Below are 19,006 nucleotides of genomic sequence, written 5' to 3' on the forward strand. Positions count from 1 at the left end.
ACTTGTATCTTTCCTATGCAGTGGTATAGCTTGCTTTTGGGCCCTTAATATGTGCCTTTGGAAAACTGCCAACTCTGTTCAGTTGTGTTTTTTTTCTTCTTAATTTTTCTTCCCATGGGACCTTACCTACAAGCTCCCCAAGTTTACCAAAATTTGCTTTCCTGAAATCCATTGTCTTTATTTTGCTGTTCTCCCTTTCACTACTGCTTAGAATCATGAACTCTCTGATGTCATAGTCACTTTCTCCCAAGCTACCTTCCACTTGCAAATTCTCAGCAAGTTCCTCCCTATTTGTTAAAATCAAATATAGAACTGCTTCAGCCCCAGTAGCTTTTTCCATCTTCTTAAACAAAAAATTGTCATGCGGTCCAAGAATGTTCCGGATAGTCTGTGCCTCACTGTGTTAGTTTCCCAGCATATGTCTGGATAGTTGAAGTCGCCCATCACCACCAAATTCTGAGGTTTTTGTATAATATTGTTAATTGTTTAGAGAGGGTCTCATCCACCTCTTCTACCTGGCTAGGTGGTCTGTAGTAGACCCCTATCATGACATCACCCTTGTTTTTTACCCCTTTAACCTAACCCAGCAGCTTTCAACATGTCAGTATCCTGCATCCATCTCCACCTCATCCAGGTGTGCACATTTTTGATATGAGGCAACATCTCAATGCTGTTTACCCTGCCTGTCCTTCCTGAGTAAGTTATACCTTTCTATACCAATATTCCAATCGTGTGTATTATCCCACCAAGTTTCTGTGATCCAATTATGTCACAGTTGACTGAGTTAGCAGTACCACAGATGTCTTTGCTCATCCTATTGTGTTATTTTTCCTTAAGGGCCCGACCAACCTGTACCCCCTGAGGCGGCCTGTTTAGCCCCTTTGGAGTTTGAACTTGGTTCTAGAGACATAATTGAGGGGCCCATTTGAACTTATGACTGCAATCTTACTCCAGTTGCTTAAGCTGAAGACTGTTTTCCTTCTGCCGATTACATCCGTCTGAAGGATTAGTGAGCTTTTCCGCCTTGATGGCGATTCCGCCATACACCATGCTCAATTAGGATGGAGTGGTGCTCAGGTTACATCCGCGATTCATCCCCAAGATCATCTCAGAATTCCACATGAACGAGCCTATGCTACTGCTGGCGTTTTATCCCAAACCGCGTTCCTCAGCATGTGAGGTGCGGCTGCACTTACTGGATGTGAGAAGGGCGTTGGCCGTCTGTATCAACAGAACCAAGCCCTTTCAAAAGACCGATAGACTGGTGGTATCCACAGTCTGCCGCTCTAAGGTCGAGCTGGTATCATCACAAAGACTCTCTAACCTTATCACATCCTGCATCACTACTTGCTACTCATTGTGGGGCATGTCCTTACCGTGTCAGCCACAGAAATGCTCGACCAGAGCAATGGCGTTCTTCAGAGGTTTCTCCCTCCGTGACATCTGCAAGGCAGCAACCTACACGTCCCATGAAACCTTCGTCAAGCACCACGCCCTCCACTGTCAGATGACTGAGGATACCTCTGTCTACAGCAGTGTTATGTCATGGACAAGACCTGAATCTGGTGCCCATCTCCTAGTTTATTCTGGAGTACTGCTACTCATTCACCTAAGGTGGAGCACCCATGGGGGACACTTGAAGAAGAAAGAAGTTACTCACCGTCATGCAGTAACAACGGTTCTTCGAGATGTGTCCCCATGGGTGCTCCACCTCCCACCCTTCCTCCCCACTTGGATCCTTCTGTTGCTTTGGATTCGAAGCTGTTTCAAAGAACTGGCTCAGACTGCACCATGCATGTGATTAAAAGAGCGCGAAGTGGTGCATCGGAGACCATGCATGCGCAGTCTGGCCAGGCACATCTTGAAGAACCTGTCATTACTGCACATAGGTGAGTAACTTGCTTTTTTGATGGGCTGAGTGGATGTCATAATGCAAATGAAGGGTTAACTACTCATATCACTACCTCATTTGTGTTTTGAGTGGCCCTAATTTACATGCCCCTTCCGAAAGGGAGGGGTAGTGTAGCCGTGGCCTAAGTGAATTATTATTTTGGCTGTGCACTTAGTTAGGTGTAGGACCAAACAGCAAATCTTACATGTCTGTCTTGAGTAGAGATGATCCCTCCAAGAGTCCTTAAACTGAGTTTGAGAGAGACAGATTAGGGCAAAGTGCCAGTTTTGGTACTGAATTTTAAAAATAGGTATTGCATATAGTTACACCAATAATTACAGTTGTCTAAGCACTTCCATTTGAAAAACTATTAGCCTAGTTTAGTCAGATTTTTGGGCTGAAATTTTCAGTGCTCTCTCAGCCTGAGAACTCTTCTCTGAAACTTTAACATAAAAATGGCAGAGATGCTTTTAAAGTAGGGAGAACACACTGCTGTTTTCAATCAAAACAAAACACGGCTGTCTGTGTTACTCAGGGGTTACCGCAGAAATTTTAGAATAAGCAGCATGTGGTTCCTAAAACTCCAGTGTGCCTTTTGGTGGTTTGGTGAGAAATCTCTTGTGACTTGGAGAATTGAGAGTTTGAAAATGTGCATGATGCGCGCACACACTCTCTGCTGTTGCCATGGAATAAAAGGATGTTTTATCCTAACCTCACAGTGTTAGTTTCTGTGTATGTGGGTATATTCTGAGGAACCTCATTAATGATTTGAGGGGTCATGCAAAGCAGGGTTTGGCAGCCAACAATCTGGCCGCAGGGTGTCTGTGCAGCAGGAAAGTCTCTAATTACATGATTGCATACAGATTTTTTCCCCTAGGCCCTCTGCCTCCCTTAGTTCAGGGGTGGGGTGTTCAGTGACTGTAGAAGGGAGCGGCGCACACCCTGGAAAATGAGGACAGAATATGTAAATATTTAAGAAGAGCTCCCTAATTCATATTGCACTGTTGGACATGTGTGGTGAATGAGAGGAGGGCACACTGAAAAGACTAATGTGCAGATAAAGGCTAACAAAACATAGGCATGGGGCAGTAAAACTAAGAGGCAGCCCTAAGTCAGGAAACAGTGGAGCTGAGAGTTACACTTTGCTGTGCCCATGACTCAGAGCTCCATGCAGATTAGCCACTTTTCACTGTGTGAAACACTGGGTGCTGAGGGGCCATGTGCTTTGGCTTCCTTTCTGAAAGTAGATGTCCCATCCACAGCATAGATGCCCATTCATCACCATCAGGGGCCAGGACTAGCAGCTGAGGAGAAGGAGCAGTTTTCTTTCTCTCCTTCCTCCACTCCTAGAGATGGATAATGCTGAAGGGAAGGCATAAGGCAGGACCAGTGGAAGAGTTCATTGTGCTGGCTGGTGTGATTGGCCCGAAGCAGTGCACTTCCTGTGGCTGACCAGAGCGCCTGGTCCCCAGCTTGCTGCCTGCAGGGCATTGCTCCCCATCAGCCTGGAGAGAGCTCTTGAGGAGTGTTGAAGACCAGACCTGCAGTACACTGCCCTCTTCCTTTCTTCCCAGTCACAGGGCAACCGCAGCAACTGAGGCTCTTGAGTGGGATGGGGGGGCTAAGGGCCAGCTTGATGGTAATCAGCTCATTGAACTTCCATAGTATACTCTGGCACCCCAGGAATTGTCTCCCATGTCCCAGGAAAGGTCACCTCTTCATCGTCTCCCAGATCTGGTGGGGAGGGGGAAAGGGAACGTAGGTGTTCTTCTAACCCCCAACTTGTTTGCTGCTTGGGGATTGGATGGAATTTCCTGCTGGCCCCCAATTCTGGGGGTGCCGTGTGGGTGGCGTGTTCCCCCATCTTTGAGAAGGGTTTTCTCAAGCCCAAGTACTGTTTCAGGGAGGAGCAAGCTTGAGCCCTTCAGGGAGTAAGCACCTCTGGACTGTAGTAGCCTCTTTCCAAAAGCCTCTCCTGTGTGGTAGGCCTCAGCCCCTGCTGATCTGTAACCCCACCTGAACAGGAGATGGAGGCATCTTGCCCTGAAAAGGGTGGTGGGTAGATTCAAATCAGATTTATTTTTCAGATAAAACCTCAAGATTAATCACTGACTCACTGTGTGTAAAATGGGAAAGTGTGTAACTTTCTACTTGCTTCATTAAAAAGTTCTGTACCATGACCATGACCGACAAACAGCTCTAATCTTGGTAACAGTGCATATTAATTGTGATGCATCACTACAATATAGCTTTGATTAATCATCTATGGAGATTAGTAGGGACAGCATTTACTATAAGGGGTTTGGAATGTAAAGTGATTAAAGTGTTGAGATACATGTTCAAATGTCAGTTGTCAATTATTGTACTCCTGCATGTAGGGATTGTGTAACTGAATATTTAGGATTGAGTTAAGGACTGATTTTGGACACTGGCTTCCGTTCTGTCATAGATGCTCAGGTCAAAAAAGAATCACAACAAAAATATAACTAACTTTCTTTTTTTTTTTCAGGCTTACATTAAAATCTATCAGGGAGAGGCACTACCTCATCCTAAATCTATGCTCCAGGTATTTCCTTATCCTTTAATTTGTATTCGTTTATACCACTTTTTAAACTCTTTATAGTCAGGAAGGATGTATTTCTTCAAGACATTGAAGACTGTGAATGAAACGTTAATGCCCATGGATCTATCTGTTCCTTGAAGCAGAGCCTAGGCAGTTACCCCGTATGGGGACTAGCATGGGTTCAGAACCATCTGAAGTGGTAGCCCTTGGGGGTCTTGCCGTTCATCAGTGCATACGCTCCTCTGAAGCCTTGCCATGCTGTCTACATTTTGACTCTGATTTTGTTTTTTGTTAGTGTAGTACCTAGGGCTAAAAGGAGCACTTCGTCAGGTCACTTTTCACTCTGTGGTCTTTCAGATAAGCCAACTGTACCAATATTCCCATCTGTGGCTGATCCAGAGAGAGAGAGATCAAACTGAGGTTGAGCTTTGCTTAGTCCAGTCATGCCTTGCTCAGTATGTATAATGCTTAAATTGTTCGGGACTTACAACCTTCAGCAAGGAGATGGTTTCTTTTTGCTGACTCTGCCTGTTGGGACTTGAGGAATAAGATGGCTGGAAGCCTCTATGATGGAAGAAGCTAGAGGAGTTCTTTTGTTTTTGAATCTGAAGTTGTCCTGGGTACCTCCCCTTCAAGGAACCGTCTCCTCCTCAATCTTGTCTAAGGACCCGAAAGCCACCTACTGTGCTTTCTCAGTTCCATAGGCAAGGGATGGACTCCAGTGGATCATCACTTTCCTTCCCTGTGTGACTTTGAAGGGGAGGGTGGGACCACATTCTGTCCTGCAACATTCTAAAGACTGTTGGCTCTGATATGAACACACGCATGACCCAACAAGACACTTCTGCTAGAATTCTGAGCCTGCAACCTCTGGCCTGTGACTGTGCAGAGGTAATGCAATCGAGAGAGATGGAAACTGTCTTCTGTGTTGTGATGGAGTGTTTCTGCCAGCTTTCTACCTATTTGGTAACCATCAAATAGTCTCTTCTGTACGTCTCATAATAAAACATCACATTCAGGTTCCTGGGCATCCAATAAGTAACTTACATATCAGAGCTGAAATTTTAACTTCGAATGCACTTCTTTAGTCTATTTTGCTTTATCTTTTTGTTCATAGGTTTCCTTCCGCTCTGAAATTAATGGGTAAACATTCAAAATGAAATGGTACAAAACTGATTAAAGGTCCTGATGCTACAGAATAACTAAATTCCATGGTGGTATTTGACTTGCCAATAAAGTGTGTGTCAGTATCTCTTATGTTTTTCATTCCTTGAAGGCAACAGCTGAAGCCAACAATCTTGCTGCAGTTGCAGGAGCAAAAGACACTTACAACAAAGGCATGGAGCAGGTACGTTGATTACAAAATGAAGGCAACGGTATGTATAGTAAGACCTCTCTAAAATTGTGCATAATATAATGTTAAACAATTATATGGTTAATGTACTAATGGACAAATTGGCTGAGCATCCAGACTTTATACATGAAGACCATCCAGGCAGTTACAACAAGAGGTCCTGTGGCACCTTACAGACTAACAGATGCTTTTTGGAACATAGTAACAGAGAGGGAGCCATGCTAGTCTATACACTATCAAAACAAAAAGCAGTCAAGTAGTACTTTAAAGACTAGCAAAATAGTTTATTAGGTGAGCTTTCGTGGGACAGACCCACTTCTTCAGACCATCTGCCGTTCTGGTCTGGCTATGGTCTGAAGAAGTGGGTCTGTCCCACGAAAGCTCACCTGATAAACTGTTTTGCTAGTCTTTAAAGTGCTACTTGACTGCTCTTTTTTTTTTTTTTTCTGGAACATAAGCTTTCATGGGCAAAGACCAACTTCATCAGATGCATGAGTTAGTTTGCCCACAAAAGCTCATGCTCCAAAAATATCTGTTAATCTATAAGGTGCCACAGGACTTCTTGTTGTTTTTGAAGATACAGACCAACTCGGCTACCTCTGTGATCCAAGTAGTTACCAGATCACTCATGAAGAAGGGAGAAGGGGATTGAGAGGTATTCTCTATGTGCAAAACACATGCTATGTCACTTGAAAATTTTATTATCAGCATCTGATCAAAAAGACACAAAGCAGCTAATGGAACAAACTTGTATCTAGTAGTAGCATCATACAGTGGTCATACTGAAAAGCAAGACGAAAGCTACGTCTACATTACCAGATATAAATTCAAATTTAAGGCAGTTAGCTTGATTGTACCAAGCGACTGTCTTCACTGTAAATATCATTAGTTTGATTTAGGGAGCACTAATATTGATGTCATAACGTGGTTGAAACCGACTGGGTGTAGCATCTAGTTCGAATTTAAAAACTCAAATGAAGGCTGGTGTGGAAGCCCCATGTCTTTGATTCAAATTCATTAGCCTCCAGCAGCTGCGTGGTGGTGCTGCACCTGGCTCCTGGCTTCCTGTCACTTGCAGGAGCTGGGAAACTGATAGGCGCAGCAGTACTGGTCAGTTTCCTGTCTCCTTGAATGGTGAGGAGCCAGGAAACTGACTGGTGCTGCTGCACCCGGCTCTGGCAAGCCAGATGCCTCAGTGCTGGTTAGTTTTCCAGCTCCCCGGGCCTGGAAGGAGGGCACAGAATGTAGGGCTGAGGGAACTGTGGGTTAGGTTCACAGAATGCACTGCTGCAACAGCTGGTGTTTGGCCATTCAGTGTGGCAACACTAACGTGACTTTGTGGGGAAGTGAGGAGCCTCAAAATTGAATTTATAAAACCCAGCGTTATGAAATCAAATTTAATAAAATTGAATTTCTGATAGTGTAGATGCAGCCAAATTGTCCTGAGTTTTGGAAATACTGTGCTACTAATTTCTGATCATATATTATAAGGCAGAAGCAATAGCAATTGTTAGCCATAAATGAGTCTCAGAAATAACGTAAAGAAAGTAGATCAGGAATTTTTGTTCTCCCTATCTCTCAATCTCGGAACAAGGGGATGCCAACCAATCAAACAAAAATAGGTTGCAAACTCAAAACAGGTTAAAGGAGAATCTTTTTCACACCATGTGTAATGAGACTGTAGAACTTGCTGCCACAAAGTCATTGAGGCTAAGGACTTAATGATTCAAAAATTGGGTATAAGTGGCTTTCAAGAGTAGCATTAAGTATAACAATTCTAAATGATAGAACTGTTGGAAGGGATCTTAAACATCGTGCTTCAGGGTTTAAGCTGGTCTTTTGTGTACTAGAGATCAGAATGAGGCCTAATGTGGGGGTAATCTGCCTACATTTACCTGCTGCAGGGTTTTTACCTTTCTCTGATGCGTTTTCTGCTGGATGCTGTCAGACAAGATCCTGGAGTAGGCAGACTCCAGGACTGACCTAGTCTGGTAATCGCTGCGCAATAAAATGTGATAGGAGTATCCCTGCTCTCTGAGATATTTCAGGTTTTTAGATGAATGGTTATAGAAGTGCTTAATTATTTCCTGCCTGAAGCCATGACTGGCCATGGAAATGGTTGTAATATTAGAAGATTTAGATTTTAGGTATGGAATAAACAGGAGCAGGTGTTCTCCCCACAGAGCCTGTTCCTGTAATGTCATAAGTGTGGGTAAACAAAACATGTCTTTATCCAACATCATCTGCTGCAAAACTTTGAACATTTTATGTACCAAGTCTTGATGTGAGAGATGCATCTGGAACTTTTGATACCAAGAACATAATTGAAATAATTGTTTTGGTCTTTACCTGGATTAAAATGAATTTTTAATCCAATCTTACAGTATTATCACAATGCTTAGCACCCTAACTCACGGACTAGAACTCCACTGTGCTGGGGCACTGCACAGGTACTGAAAAAATTACATTTCCTGCCCCAAAGCTTTTGTCATCTAATCATGCTGAAGACCAGCAGGTAGATACAGACGGGGAAGTACAAGGAAATGCCGAGTCCATATTAGTCACCTAGATGAGAAATGGTCTCACTACAGTTAAGCTGTTGGCATGCACATGAGAGGAGGCAGGAAGGGACTTGTTTGAGAAGTTAACAAAGGTTGATGGATGCTGACGTAATGGTCCAGTCAAAGCTGGGAGTCAGTACACTTATAGTGAATGAGAGATGGTGGGTAGTGAGAACAGGTCATGAACAGCCTTGACAGTGAAGAAAAGCAGATTATTTTGGATATGAGAGAGGAGGATGAGTCAGTGAATGGATCCAAAGAGAGAAGAAAGATAGTCAAAACAGACTAGAAAATTCTCTTCAGCAGCATTTTGACTGGATGTGCCTGGAGCTAGATTAAATTTGCAAACCCAGAAAGGAGGATGCTATAATAATTTAGATGATTTGAGACAAGAGTCCTAGCTGTGTCTCTGGATAAGAGAGGCCATAGAGATTCTATGCAGAAAACACCTTTGTTACGTAGAAAAAGCCTGGATGTGGGACCTAGAGTGGGGTTTGGTGACGCCTAGGTTATGGGTCTGAGTGACTGAAAAGGTCATGGCGTCCGACGTTGCAAAAGGTGAGGAGGAGATTTGGTGTTCTGTTTTAGCTATGCCAAACTTGTGCTGGCAGCTAGGCAGCCACAAGATATTGGAAATAGACCATGATTGTACTAAGGACTGAAGGGGGTGGGTCTGAAGTAGAGAGGTCTGACAGTCACTGTAGAGATAGGAATTGCATTTCTACTTGTGGATGAAATTACCCAGAATGAAGGTTTAGTTGGAGAAGAGGGGACCAAGGCTAGAATGCTCTGGAATTCCTGCAGAGGGCTGGAGGGGTGGAGGAGGATCCTCAGAGGGAGCAACTAGAGAGAGGTGGTAGAACCAGGAGAATATGGTCACAGAAGCCAAAGGGAGCACAAGAGCTCATGAAGAGGAGAATGGACAGTGGTGTTGAAGGCAGCTGATGTGTCCAGAAGGATGAGGCCGGAGTACTGTTTCTCAGCCATGGCCCAGAAGAGGTCATTAAGAGTGTTTTTTGGTGAGCGGTTTCAGTAGAGTGTAAAGGGCTGATGCCAGACTGGAGAGAGTAAAGGATGAGACTAGAGGAGTTCCTTCCCAAGCAAGTCTTTAGCAGGACCCATGTGTAGAAAGACCAGGATAAACAACCACAAACAATAGTTTGGCTTATGTCTCCTTTGAAAGGGGTGGGGTGGGTGGGCAAGTGACTCTTACTGGTTCAAACTCTTGTCCTTAGGAAGAGATGAAGAGCATTAGGTATCTCTTCCAGATCACTTTTTGACCTCAAGAGCACTGGAGGGGGCTCCTTAGAGCAGCACTGACTAGCTCCATAATTTGTCAGAAAGGGGTCCTTAAGACCCTGTCCTTTCTCCTCTATGCCTGGTTCCCACTGACCCAAGAGAGCAGGAGTGAAACCCTTCTTTCCTGTGTGACGCTTTAGAATATGGCAGCACATGTGTTGGCTTGCTCAAAACCACGGCTGTAGAGGCAGGATTCTGTCCAGCTGTTGAGTTTAGTTGCTAATACCAAACCCAACGAATAGGAAACAGAGCGTGCCTCAGTACCTCTTTGTGTAGATCTGCTTGTCCTCCGTGAGCCTCTGATGCACAAATGAAAAGGTAATGTTATGTGGTGGGCAGCTGGGCTGCTCCTCAGGGTCTGTTTTCACACCACTGAATTTAGGCCTGGTCTACACTAGGGAGCAGAGTCAATCCCAGATGCGCAATTCCAGCTATGTCGTTAGCATAGCTAGAATAAAAGTATCAGGTTGACTTTGTTCCCTGGTGTAGATCAGGGCTCTTTGGGCTCGCGCCGACGTCCCTTACTCCGTGTGATAGCGTGGAATATCAGGGTTGACAGCTGAGCCCAGAGGGATCGATTTCCAGTGAAGATATGGCAAAATCAAATTTGGCAGATTGATTGTGGCATGTCGAACCCCTGGTAAGTATAGACAGTACCCTTAGAAAGAGCCAAGGAATTATGGTGAGCATTTGTGTTTTGTGAACCTGGAATGTGGCCCAGTGAGTTTGATACTTTGTAGACTGTTAAGTTGGCTGTGATTGAAATCATCATCCCAACTTTGAGCGAGTTGTACTCAGGGTTGTCAGTTCAGAACATCCCCAGGCTAAGTTCTGAGCAAACCATGAGCACTTTCCCAGCCTCTGGTTCTTGTTGCTGATCGTAACTGACTCAATCAGCTCCTTTTCCTCAGCTGACTGGCTCCATCCTGTGGGTGCTGGCTTCTAATTTATTTCTAGTGTTTTATAGCATTTCCTTTGAAAGCTCCTTTTGGAAGGGGACCGTGGCAGCATGGACGTTTGACCCCTTCAGGAGGTGACGAGCAGTGCGGTGGATATAGCTAGGGCTTTGACCAAACTCATAAGACACACTGGTTGTGTAGTCCTGGTGGCTTATAGTGGCTAAACCCAGTAGGTCCCTGGCTTGGCTGGCTGGCCCAGTGGCTGATTCATCAAGCCAATGACCTTTCCACTTCTAATCACTTACAACCAGAACATCTCTTTGTATCCCAACTTGGGGTTTTCGTTAGCCTGGCCACTGAGGGTGGAAATTGAGCAGTTTGATCTCTTGTAAGCAGTATCTTAAGTGTGCTTCTAACTGACCAGAAAAGCACGTATCTTTTTAATTGGAGGAGGTTAATTAAGTTAATTTCAAGTGACTCATCAAATCTTTACTTTCTGTAGTCCAGAAATGGAGAGAACATGTTGAAGGATGTCTGATATTTCACACTGAGCCATTAGGCCAATTAAATCAACCTGGTGATAAGGAATACCGAAATCGGCGAGAGACAGTTTTGAAAATAGGACGTTTTCTCAAACTGGCAGTATCATATTTGGCAGAATCTTTCTGGGTGGGGGGTGACAGCTTTGCACCCCTAAATGAACAGTGGATCTTGGTGGATCAAGTCTGCTGGCCCAGCTACAACATGCTCTGTTGTTGATAGCTTTGTGTTGCTGCAGTAGAGTGAAAACAGGGGGTAGACAATGCCCAGCTGGCATCAGTGTTTCACTCTGCTGGGTACAAAACAGAGGCTGAGTTGAGGGCTAGAGTTCATTTCATTTCTCCTTCCTCAGCTCTTTTATAACAGCCTGTGCATTCTGAGATTGTTTCACCTACAAGAGGAGAATTGCCTCTGTGTGCTTTTTCTGTTCAGGTGAATGTTACAGCAGGCAGAGTTTCTCACTGCCATTGTGCCTCTGCTCCCCTCTCCCCCAGAAAAACCATGGAGACTCTAAAGTGATGTTAGGCTGAACATTACCACATGCATGAGGCCATTTCTGATTCTTAGGCTTCCGTATGTAGTAGGAGTTCTTGACAGCTTGCTTGGAGCTTTGGGGTGCTCTGCCTATGGTCAGCTGCTGGGAAAGTGGGGGGGTCTAAACACTCCTCTCTGAGAATCCAACGTCAAGCAACTGCGTGCTTTTTATGTTCAACAACACTAGCTGTCCTTGCTGTGCCCTGACACCTTCTCTCTGGTTGTTCTGACAGGTTTGTGGTGGAGATAAGCCTTACATTGCTCCATCAGACCTGGAGAGACAGCACCAGGGTTTTAAAGAATCGGCGGTCAAACAGTTCTGTTCTGTGAAAAAAATGGGAGGAGAGGAGTTCTGCCGACGCTACCAGGACCAGCTCGAAGCAGAGATAGATGAAATCTATGCAAACTTTGTGAAGCACAATGATGGCAAAAACATCTTTTATGCTGCTCGCACGCCTGCCACACTCTTTGCTGTTATGTTTGCCATGTATATCCTCTCAGGACTGACTGGCTTCCTTGGTATGAACTCCATAGCTAGCCTGTGCAATCTCATCATGGGGCTAGCTCTGATATCCCTTTGTACTTGGGCATATGTTAAGTACTCTGGGGAATTCAGAGAAGTTGGAACAGTCATTGATCAAATTGCTGAAGCACTATGGGAACAGGTAGGTATCTTTAACTATGCAGTTATCCTTTCTTGAATGAACTTGCCAATTGCAATGTAATCAATTTAATTTGTTGATTGAAAACTGTTCCAGAGCAGAATAAAGAATCCTAGTTCTTCTGAGGGATAAAATGAACCTAGAAGTGTAGGCAATATATAACTTCCAAGGAGGATACCTTGGTGAAACTGGAGTGTAAAACCAAGCCTGGATATTCTACAGTATCTCATGACCTGAGGTCTTTTTGACAGTAAGTTCTGAGGAGAGTACAAAGGGGGAAGGATTTTTTAAAAAAGTCTTGATTACTTTTCTCTGACAAGTATGTTTAAAAAGCTGTTGAAAAGTTGTAGAGGTAAGTTAGTCATTGTGCAGTCGTTTCTGAGGTGGTGCATGTAAGAATCTGATTTATTGGGCAAGTACTGTGGTGCTGCAACACTGCCCAGAAGCATTTGTTATTCCTTTGCTGTTGGACAACATGCATGGCACTAAAGAGAAGGCGGAGACAGTACTGCAGGGCAGAAGAGGAGAGGGAATGAGTACTTGCCAGGCGCTGAGTTTGGAGCAGTTCCTTAGGAGAAGTCTGTCCTTTCTTGGGATGGGAGGGCAGACTGTTGTCGACATTTCTGATAACATTTTGATCACTACAGTGTCTGTCTGGTATAACTGCCCACATAAAAGTGTTTGCTGGAACTAGTGGTTCTCAGCCTATGGCTTGCAGGCCACTTGCAGCTCAGTCAGTGCACAGCTGTGTGCCATCCTCAAGGCCGTACAAGTGATATGTACTTGGGGTACGTCTCCAGTAGGAGATTAGGTCAAATTTGTTAAGGTTGATTGTTTAGCACCCGATTTTTGTAAAGTCAAGGGTACAGGTCCACACTGGCACATGTCGATGTCGTGCGTCCCCATTAGGGTTGGCAGCTTTGGCTTTGTCAGCAGTGCAGTGTGGGTACCTATTTCATGGTTCCTGCTGGCCCCTTGTGTTGTGGGTTAAGTTCCCAGTGACATCTGCTAGAAGAGCATGAGAACTTGGAGTGCCACGGCTGAACTTCCATACATAGTAATTCTTTAACAGGCCTACTATGTACACACCCCAAATTTCTGTGTGAAGTGCACTCTGCCTTTCACTTACAGGAGCCAATCCACTTACCAGTGTTCTTCGCAACACGACATACTAGTACATTTAGAACAGCAGTGCGTGCTCTTGATGTGTGCAGAGCATCATCCTTCTGTTGGGATAGGATATAGCCATCTAGACAGACCCATAAGCTTTGTGTCTCTGCCACTCACAGGGCAAAGCTGTCTCCACTAAGACACTCCAAATGGATTTCAAACTGCATGTATCTGTTACCAACTGAAGCAAGTCCAGCCTCCTGTATTAATCAGGGCATGCACTACTAGATCTGTGTCCACTCTGTTTATGTCCAAGTTTCCAATACATGCCAAGCAGCCATCTGGGCATCAGCCCTTACATTTGCCTAACGTTACACTTTCATGCAAGGCCCATCCTCAGACACTAGACTGGGTAAGGCTAACTTGCCAACTGCCGCCTTATCTGCTCCAAAGCCCCAACCATCCTGAGAGATGCTGCTTTCCAGTCCCCTGGAACAGAGCACCTACAGGGTGTGTATCCAAGGAGACGAGGTTACTCACCTGGTGCAGTAGCTGATGCTCATCTCAGACTATCCTCGGGTGTGCTCCACTACCCACTCCCTAGGGCACGCTCCGTTTTAAAGGAGGAACTGAGGAGCCCGGGCCAGGCCTGCACTAGTCTAGTACTGACAGCGTGTGAGGCAGGCACTGCATGTGCGCAGCCCATATGGCTGTGACAATCTGATTGAAGGTGCCAGGATGTTCCTGTGGAGCACCCACAGAAACCTTTCGAGCATCAGTTACTGCACAGGGCAAGTAATTGCCCCTTCTAGTACCCATAGTATAGAGGAAAGGAAACTTTCTGGATGTGATGCTTTGAGTAAACATAGGTAACGATTTCTGTTGTGATCTAAGATGAAATGTGATACTAAAAAGTGACAAGCAAATAGTTCTACAGGCTAGACAATAGCAGTGGTCTCGCATTGGAAACTGGCTCTTTCCATAGAGCAATCTTGACCCAATATTCATAATGTAAGGTGGCATGGGGCAGTGTGCAGGGTTGGAGGAATAGGGTGATAAATCTTTGTTCCCAACTATGCAAGTTCCCTTTGCTTCCTCCATCTTAAGAGGGAAGATGCCAAAGTTAGATAATAGGTTTGTAATTTGAGGAAGTCCGTTACAGAAAGCAAGCTGAGGCTGTATTCTAATTCCTGAAGCTTTGATGAAGTTCATACTGTTCTGCTGTCCCAAATATAGTCTGACTTCAGTTGTTTTGTTCTCCTAGCTTGAAGTGGCTTCCTTAAGTCTAGACTGCTTCTAGAAGAGAGGTTTTAAGCATGCTATTGGGCTCTTGCTCTAGGGAGGAGATCAGCCCATATACAGTGAATCAAAACTTGAGTTTTTCCTGCATGTCCAAGTTGGTTCAGGGTGTGTGAAGGAAATCAAACCCCGAACTGAACCAGCTTTGCTGGCTTTTTTGTTGGGGTTGCTTACTTTGCTTGGGGACTCTTTTTTTTGCTACTGAAACTCCCTTCTTACCAAGAGGGTTTACTAGTATAGCTGTACAGGTTAAACCTCTCATCTGGCATCCTCAAGACCTGTCCAGTGCTGGACGAGAGAATTTGCTGGGTCACAGGTCAATACTGTCTAGTGTATAACCAACCTTTTCCACTGCTTACTGGGCTCTCAGAAGACGTTTAGGGGGTAAATTAGAGCTAAATAACAGCGCACAACTCTGAGCCAGGATTGGTGATTTGTAAACAAACTTTATGGGACCACAGGAGACTTGGCCACACACATACATGGTCGTCAAACTAGAATCCTGCCAGATCAGGGATGTTGCCAGATGAGAATGTTCTGGATTAAAGGTTCAGCCTCTGACTAATTCTAGGCTAGACGATCCCTGCCATTGCAACTGGGCTGTGTGTTACACTGTGAAATTAAGAACCATTTCCTTGCCAACTGCTAGCCTAAGGCCTGGCATACATTTAAAATGAGATTGATCTATTTGTGTTGCTCAGGGCTGTAGAGAATCGCAGGGCCTGAGCTCTGATGTTAGTTTACTTAGATCTCCGTGTACCCATGGTTAGTTCTGATGAAAGAATTCTTCCATTGACACAGTTACTGCCTTTGAGAGATGGATTAACTACATCAGTGGTGGAGGGGCTCTTCCCAGTGTGGGACATCTCCACGGTACAGCCCTGTAGTGGCCCATGTGGAGGTGTGTTCAGGGCCGGATTAACTCTGCTGGGGGCCTGGAGCAGGTGGATTTTGTGGGACCAGTCTAGGCTCCAGGTTGGGGCCAAAATTGAGGTTTTCAATGTGCAGGAGGGGACTGCTGGGGAGTGGGGGGGATGTTTCAGGGTCTGGGCAGTAGGGAGGGTGCAGGGGTGGGGTGGGGGTTACAGGGTCTGGGGGACTGGAGGTCTTGACAGGCAGTAGAATTGGGATTGGGGTGCCTACCTGGCATAGGTGGGGGGGGGGGGTGAGGGGGAAGGCACCACCTCCAACTCTCCCATTGGCTACAATCCCTGGCTAGTGGGAGTGGTGGGGGAGGAGCCTGCAGGTGATCCCCATATCGGTGCTGCATGGGGCTCCTGCCAAGGGGCAAGCAAGGATCTGTGGTGCAAGAAGTTCCCCATCCCCTGCAGCCAGGCAGAGCTGTAGCACATGGGCTCTTCAGGGGCTGCAGTCCAGAGTCCCAGGCTGGGCGCCGCCTCAGCCCAGGGCCCTGCGCTGCAGCCGCTGAAGCCCTTTCACAATCCAGCCTTGGCTGCATTGTTGCAGCGGCTGCAGTGTAGCTGTGCCCTCCACTGGAAGTCTGATTGCTTTGCTCAGCGCTGCATGCATGTTCGAGCTACTGACCACTTCTAACCCTCTCTGCCTTTCTCTCTCCTTCTTGCTTCAGAGGAATCCCAGGAAGGTGAGAAATTAGCAGCAATTAGTCTTCTTAATTAGTTGCCTTTTATTTTCCTATTGCTTGCTGCAAGCCCTCTTCCTAACAGCTGCATTCGTATTTTAGGTATTTTCCAAACTCTCTGAGGTTGTTAGACGTCGATTGATTCACCGTGCTCGTACGTCAGTGCAGCGACAGCGACTCTCGTCCAACAATAACAAGAAGAAAAACTAGACAGTATTTTTAAATTTCTTTCTGTATCTGAAGTGTTCACACTTACACATATAGGACAATAAAGCAGGACCGTCTGGGCCGGTCTCATAAATGCTGTAATCATACCAGATTGATGCTGCATATAGGGTATGGAACTGCACATCCATCTTCTAGGAACTGTAAAGTGGTTTGAATTCAGTGAAATACTGCCGTGTAGGAGGAAATCATTGTTGTTCATGATCTGTAACTGACTAACCCCATTACTGTAGCAGCACAACTCTTCACCCTTTCCTTAAGGCATCACATTTTTTTAGTTTTCAGATTTCAAGATCTTAATTTTTTCATTACTTGAATTCTTGTATTTTATATATTTTTATATTTTAAAGGGTTGTTTGATTTACCTCATCTTTATTTTGCACATTTCTCATACCACAGGTATTGAAGCCCCTGAGTGATAATTTGATGGAGGATAACGTGAGGCAGTCTGTAACAAACTCTATCAAAGCAGGCCTGACTGAACAGGTGTCTCACCATGCCAGATTAAAGACAGACTGACAGTTCATCTCCTCTTCAGCTCTGCCCTCTCATCTTAGACATGCTTGCTGTACAAGAACTCAATAAAAATAAACCAAAGTTTACAATCAACTCTAGCAGTAGTTTAGTGTGACTGGCTTCACAGATTGGTGCCATCAAGTGTGCAAAATACATTCATCAACATTACGCATTCTCTTTAGTCTGCTTCTAAACCAGACTGGTGCCATGGAGACTGGTAAGTGCGGGGACTCTAAATACAGCTGTAGTGTATTGTGCACGTGTGCCAGGGTGAGTGACTTTCCTCCTTTTCTGGGGAGGGTGCAGTCTCTGGCTTACAATGGAAATGTATCCTCTGTACAGGGATATTTCAGGGAAGTAATTTCCAAATGTGTACAAGGAAATCTTTTAACAGTGTATTTAGCCACAATATCCCACTGGAACTTTTAACTTCTGGAGTATTTATAAAATCACTGTAGCAAGAGTTAGATTGACATGTCAGTGCTAGCTGACATTAGCGAAGCCATTATTGAGCCACTGTATAAAGAAATCTTGCATTACTGCTTTTTACACCAGTGTTACCCAAATGCATGTACTGGTTCCTCTCAAAGATGACATTAGCACTAGCTATTGTAACTAAGGAAGTGATTCGAAGTGTACGTCTTGCCCTTTTTGATTCACGGACTTTCTTCTACAGGAGATGCATATCAGAAAATTGATCTGTCTTTTTCTGCAGTTTAGCCTTCATGTATATAATACCCACTAAGTTTACTGGGGTTTATGGGGGAGCAGAGTTCCATCCAAAAACAGTTGCCTACAGCTATGAAGCGATGAGTTATGATCGTCTGTACAGAGTGTTTAGTTTTTATTTTTAAGAAGTCAGATAGGGCGTGTATATGAAATATAAATATATAAATACAATTTTGTATCAAAGTTTTGTAGTTTATGGCAAAATCTGGTTCTGTGGTAGGCTAAGTGCAGTCCTTGTGATGGAATGCTTGTGGCTCATGTAACTGTGTGAATGCATAAATAGTAACTTTTTTTGATATATTTGTGATATTTACCTGCCTTGAGCACTGCAATCTATCACCCCCTGGGAAATCAATGGGAATGTTGGTCGTGAAACTTTTGTCCTCATTTGCATTTTAAAGTTATTTCCTGTAATTTATTTTCAGTACATGATTAAAAAAGTTGTGTATATGAAATGAAACTCATCTTTTTTTCTTTAAGAAATGCTGGCATGTATGTATTCTACTACATAATCATGCTAGCTATTTAGTCTAAAAAGAAAAATTTGCATGTTGTACTTATGTTCCAGTTTTTAATGAAGATAAACTTGAAAATACTGTTCCCCTTTCTTGCTGGTGTGTCAATTTGAAGGAGCGCACTATCTTGTTTTAAAAAAAAAAAGTTCTGGTATCATGCTAATAACCCCATGAAGCACACTGCTTCACTTGTTAAACTGCCTGTTAACTTGCAAACTCCATTGATTGTATTTTTCTGAATGTTTTGTTATGGATTGTGACCTTCAATTCCATATATATTAAACTGATATGAACTGAAGTGTTCTCATACATAAAAGCCTCAAGCAGGGTAACTACCTAGCATTTAACTTTGTTTCATCTGAAAATGACCAGTTTTACAATGAATTGTTTTGCATTCTCGTTAGTATGGAACTGGTTAAAACTTCAAAAGCTTCGTTTTCAGAAAAACAAGGAATTAAGCCTACATAGGATGCACTAAGCAAAGGAATTCAGCTGTGACATTTTATGAAATGCCAGTAAATTCAGATGCAGAAACAAAGGAGCATTCACGTATCTTGTCTTTCTGGAGGAGTCAGGGTTTTGACTAAAACACGGGCTGTGTCTACACATGCCCCAAACTTCGAAATGGCCATGCAAATAGCCATTTCGAAGTTTACTAATGAAGCGCTGAAATGCATATTCAGCGCTTCATTAGCATGCGGGCGGCAGC

General features: G+C 44.3%; 1 protein-coding gene across 3 annotated transcripts in view; it reads left to right on the plus strand.

The window, feature by feature from the left end:
* Positions 1 to 18,613, plus strand: part of ATL2 (atlastin GTPase 2) — a 96,301-nt gene extending 77,688 nt beyond the window's left edge. For 2 of the 3 annotated variants that reach the window (XM_074989195.1, XM_074989196.1), the window contains 4 exons: positions 4,401 to 4,457; positions 5,731 to 5,802; positions 11,875 to 12,306; positions 16,937 to 18,613. In XM_074989195.1, coding sequence (XP_074845296.1) covers positions 4,401 to 4,457; positions 5,731 to 5,802; positions 11,875 to 12,306; positions 16,937 to 17,056 — 681 coding nt within the window. In that variant the 3' untranslated portion in view covers positions 17,057 to 18,613. The other variant, XM_074989197.1, reaches the window with a different exon arrangement.
* Positions 18,614 to 19,006: the final 393 nt, after the last annotated feature.

This window comes from Carettochelys insculpta, chromosome 3, assembly GCF_033958435.1.
Source record: "Carettochelys insculpta isolate YL-2023 chromosome 3, ASM3395843v1, whole genome shotgun sequence".
Classification (NCBI taxonomy): Eukaryota; Metazoa; Chordata; order Testudines; family Carettochelyidae; genus Carettochelys; species Carettochelys insculpta.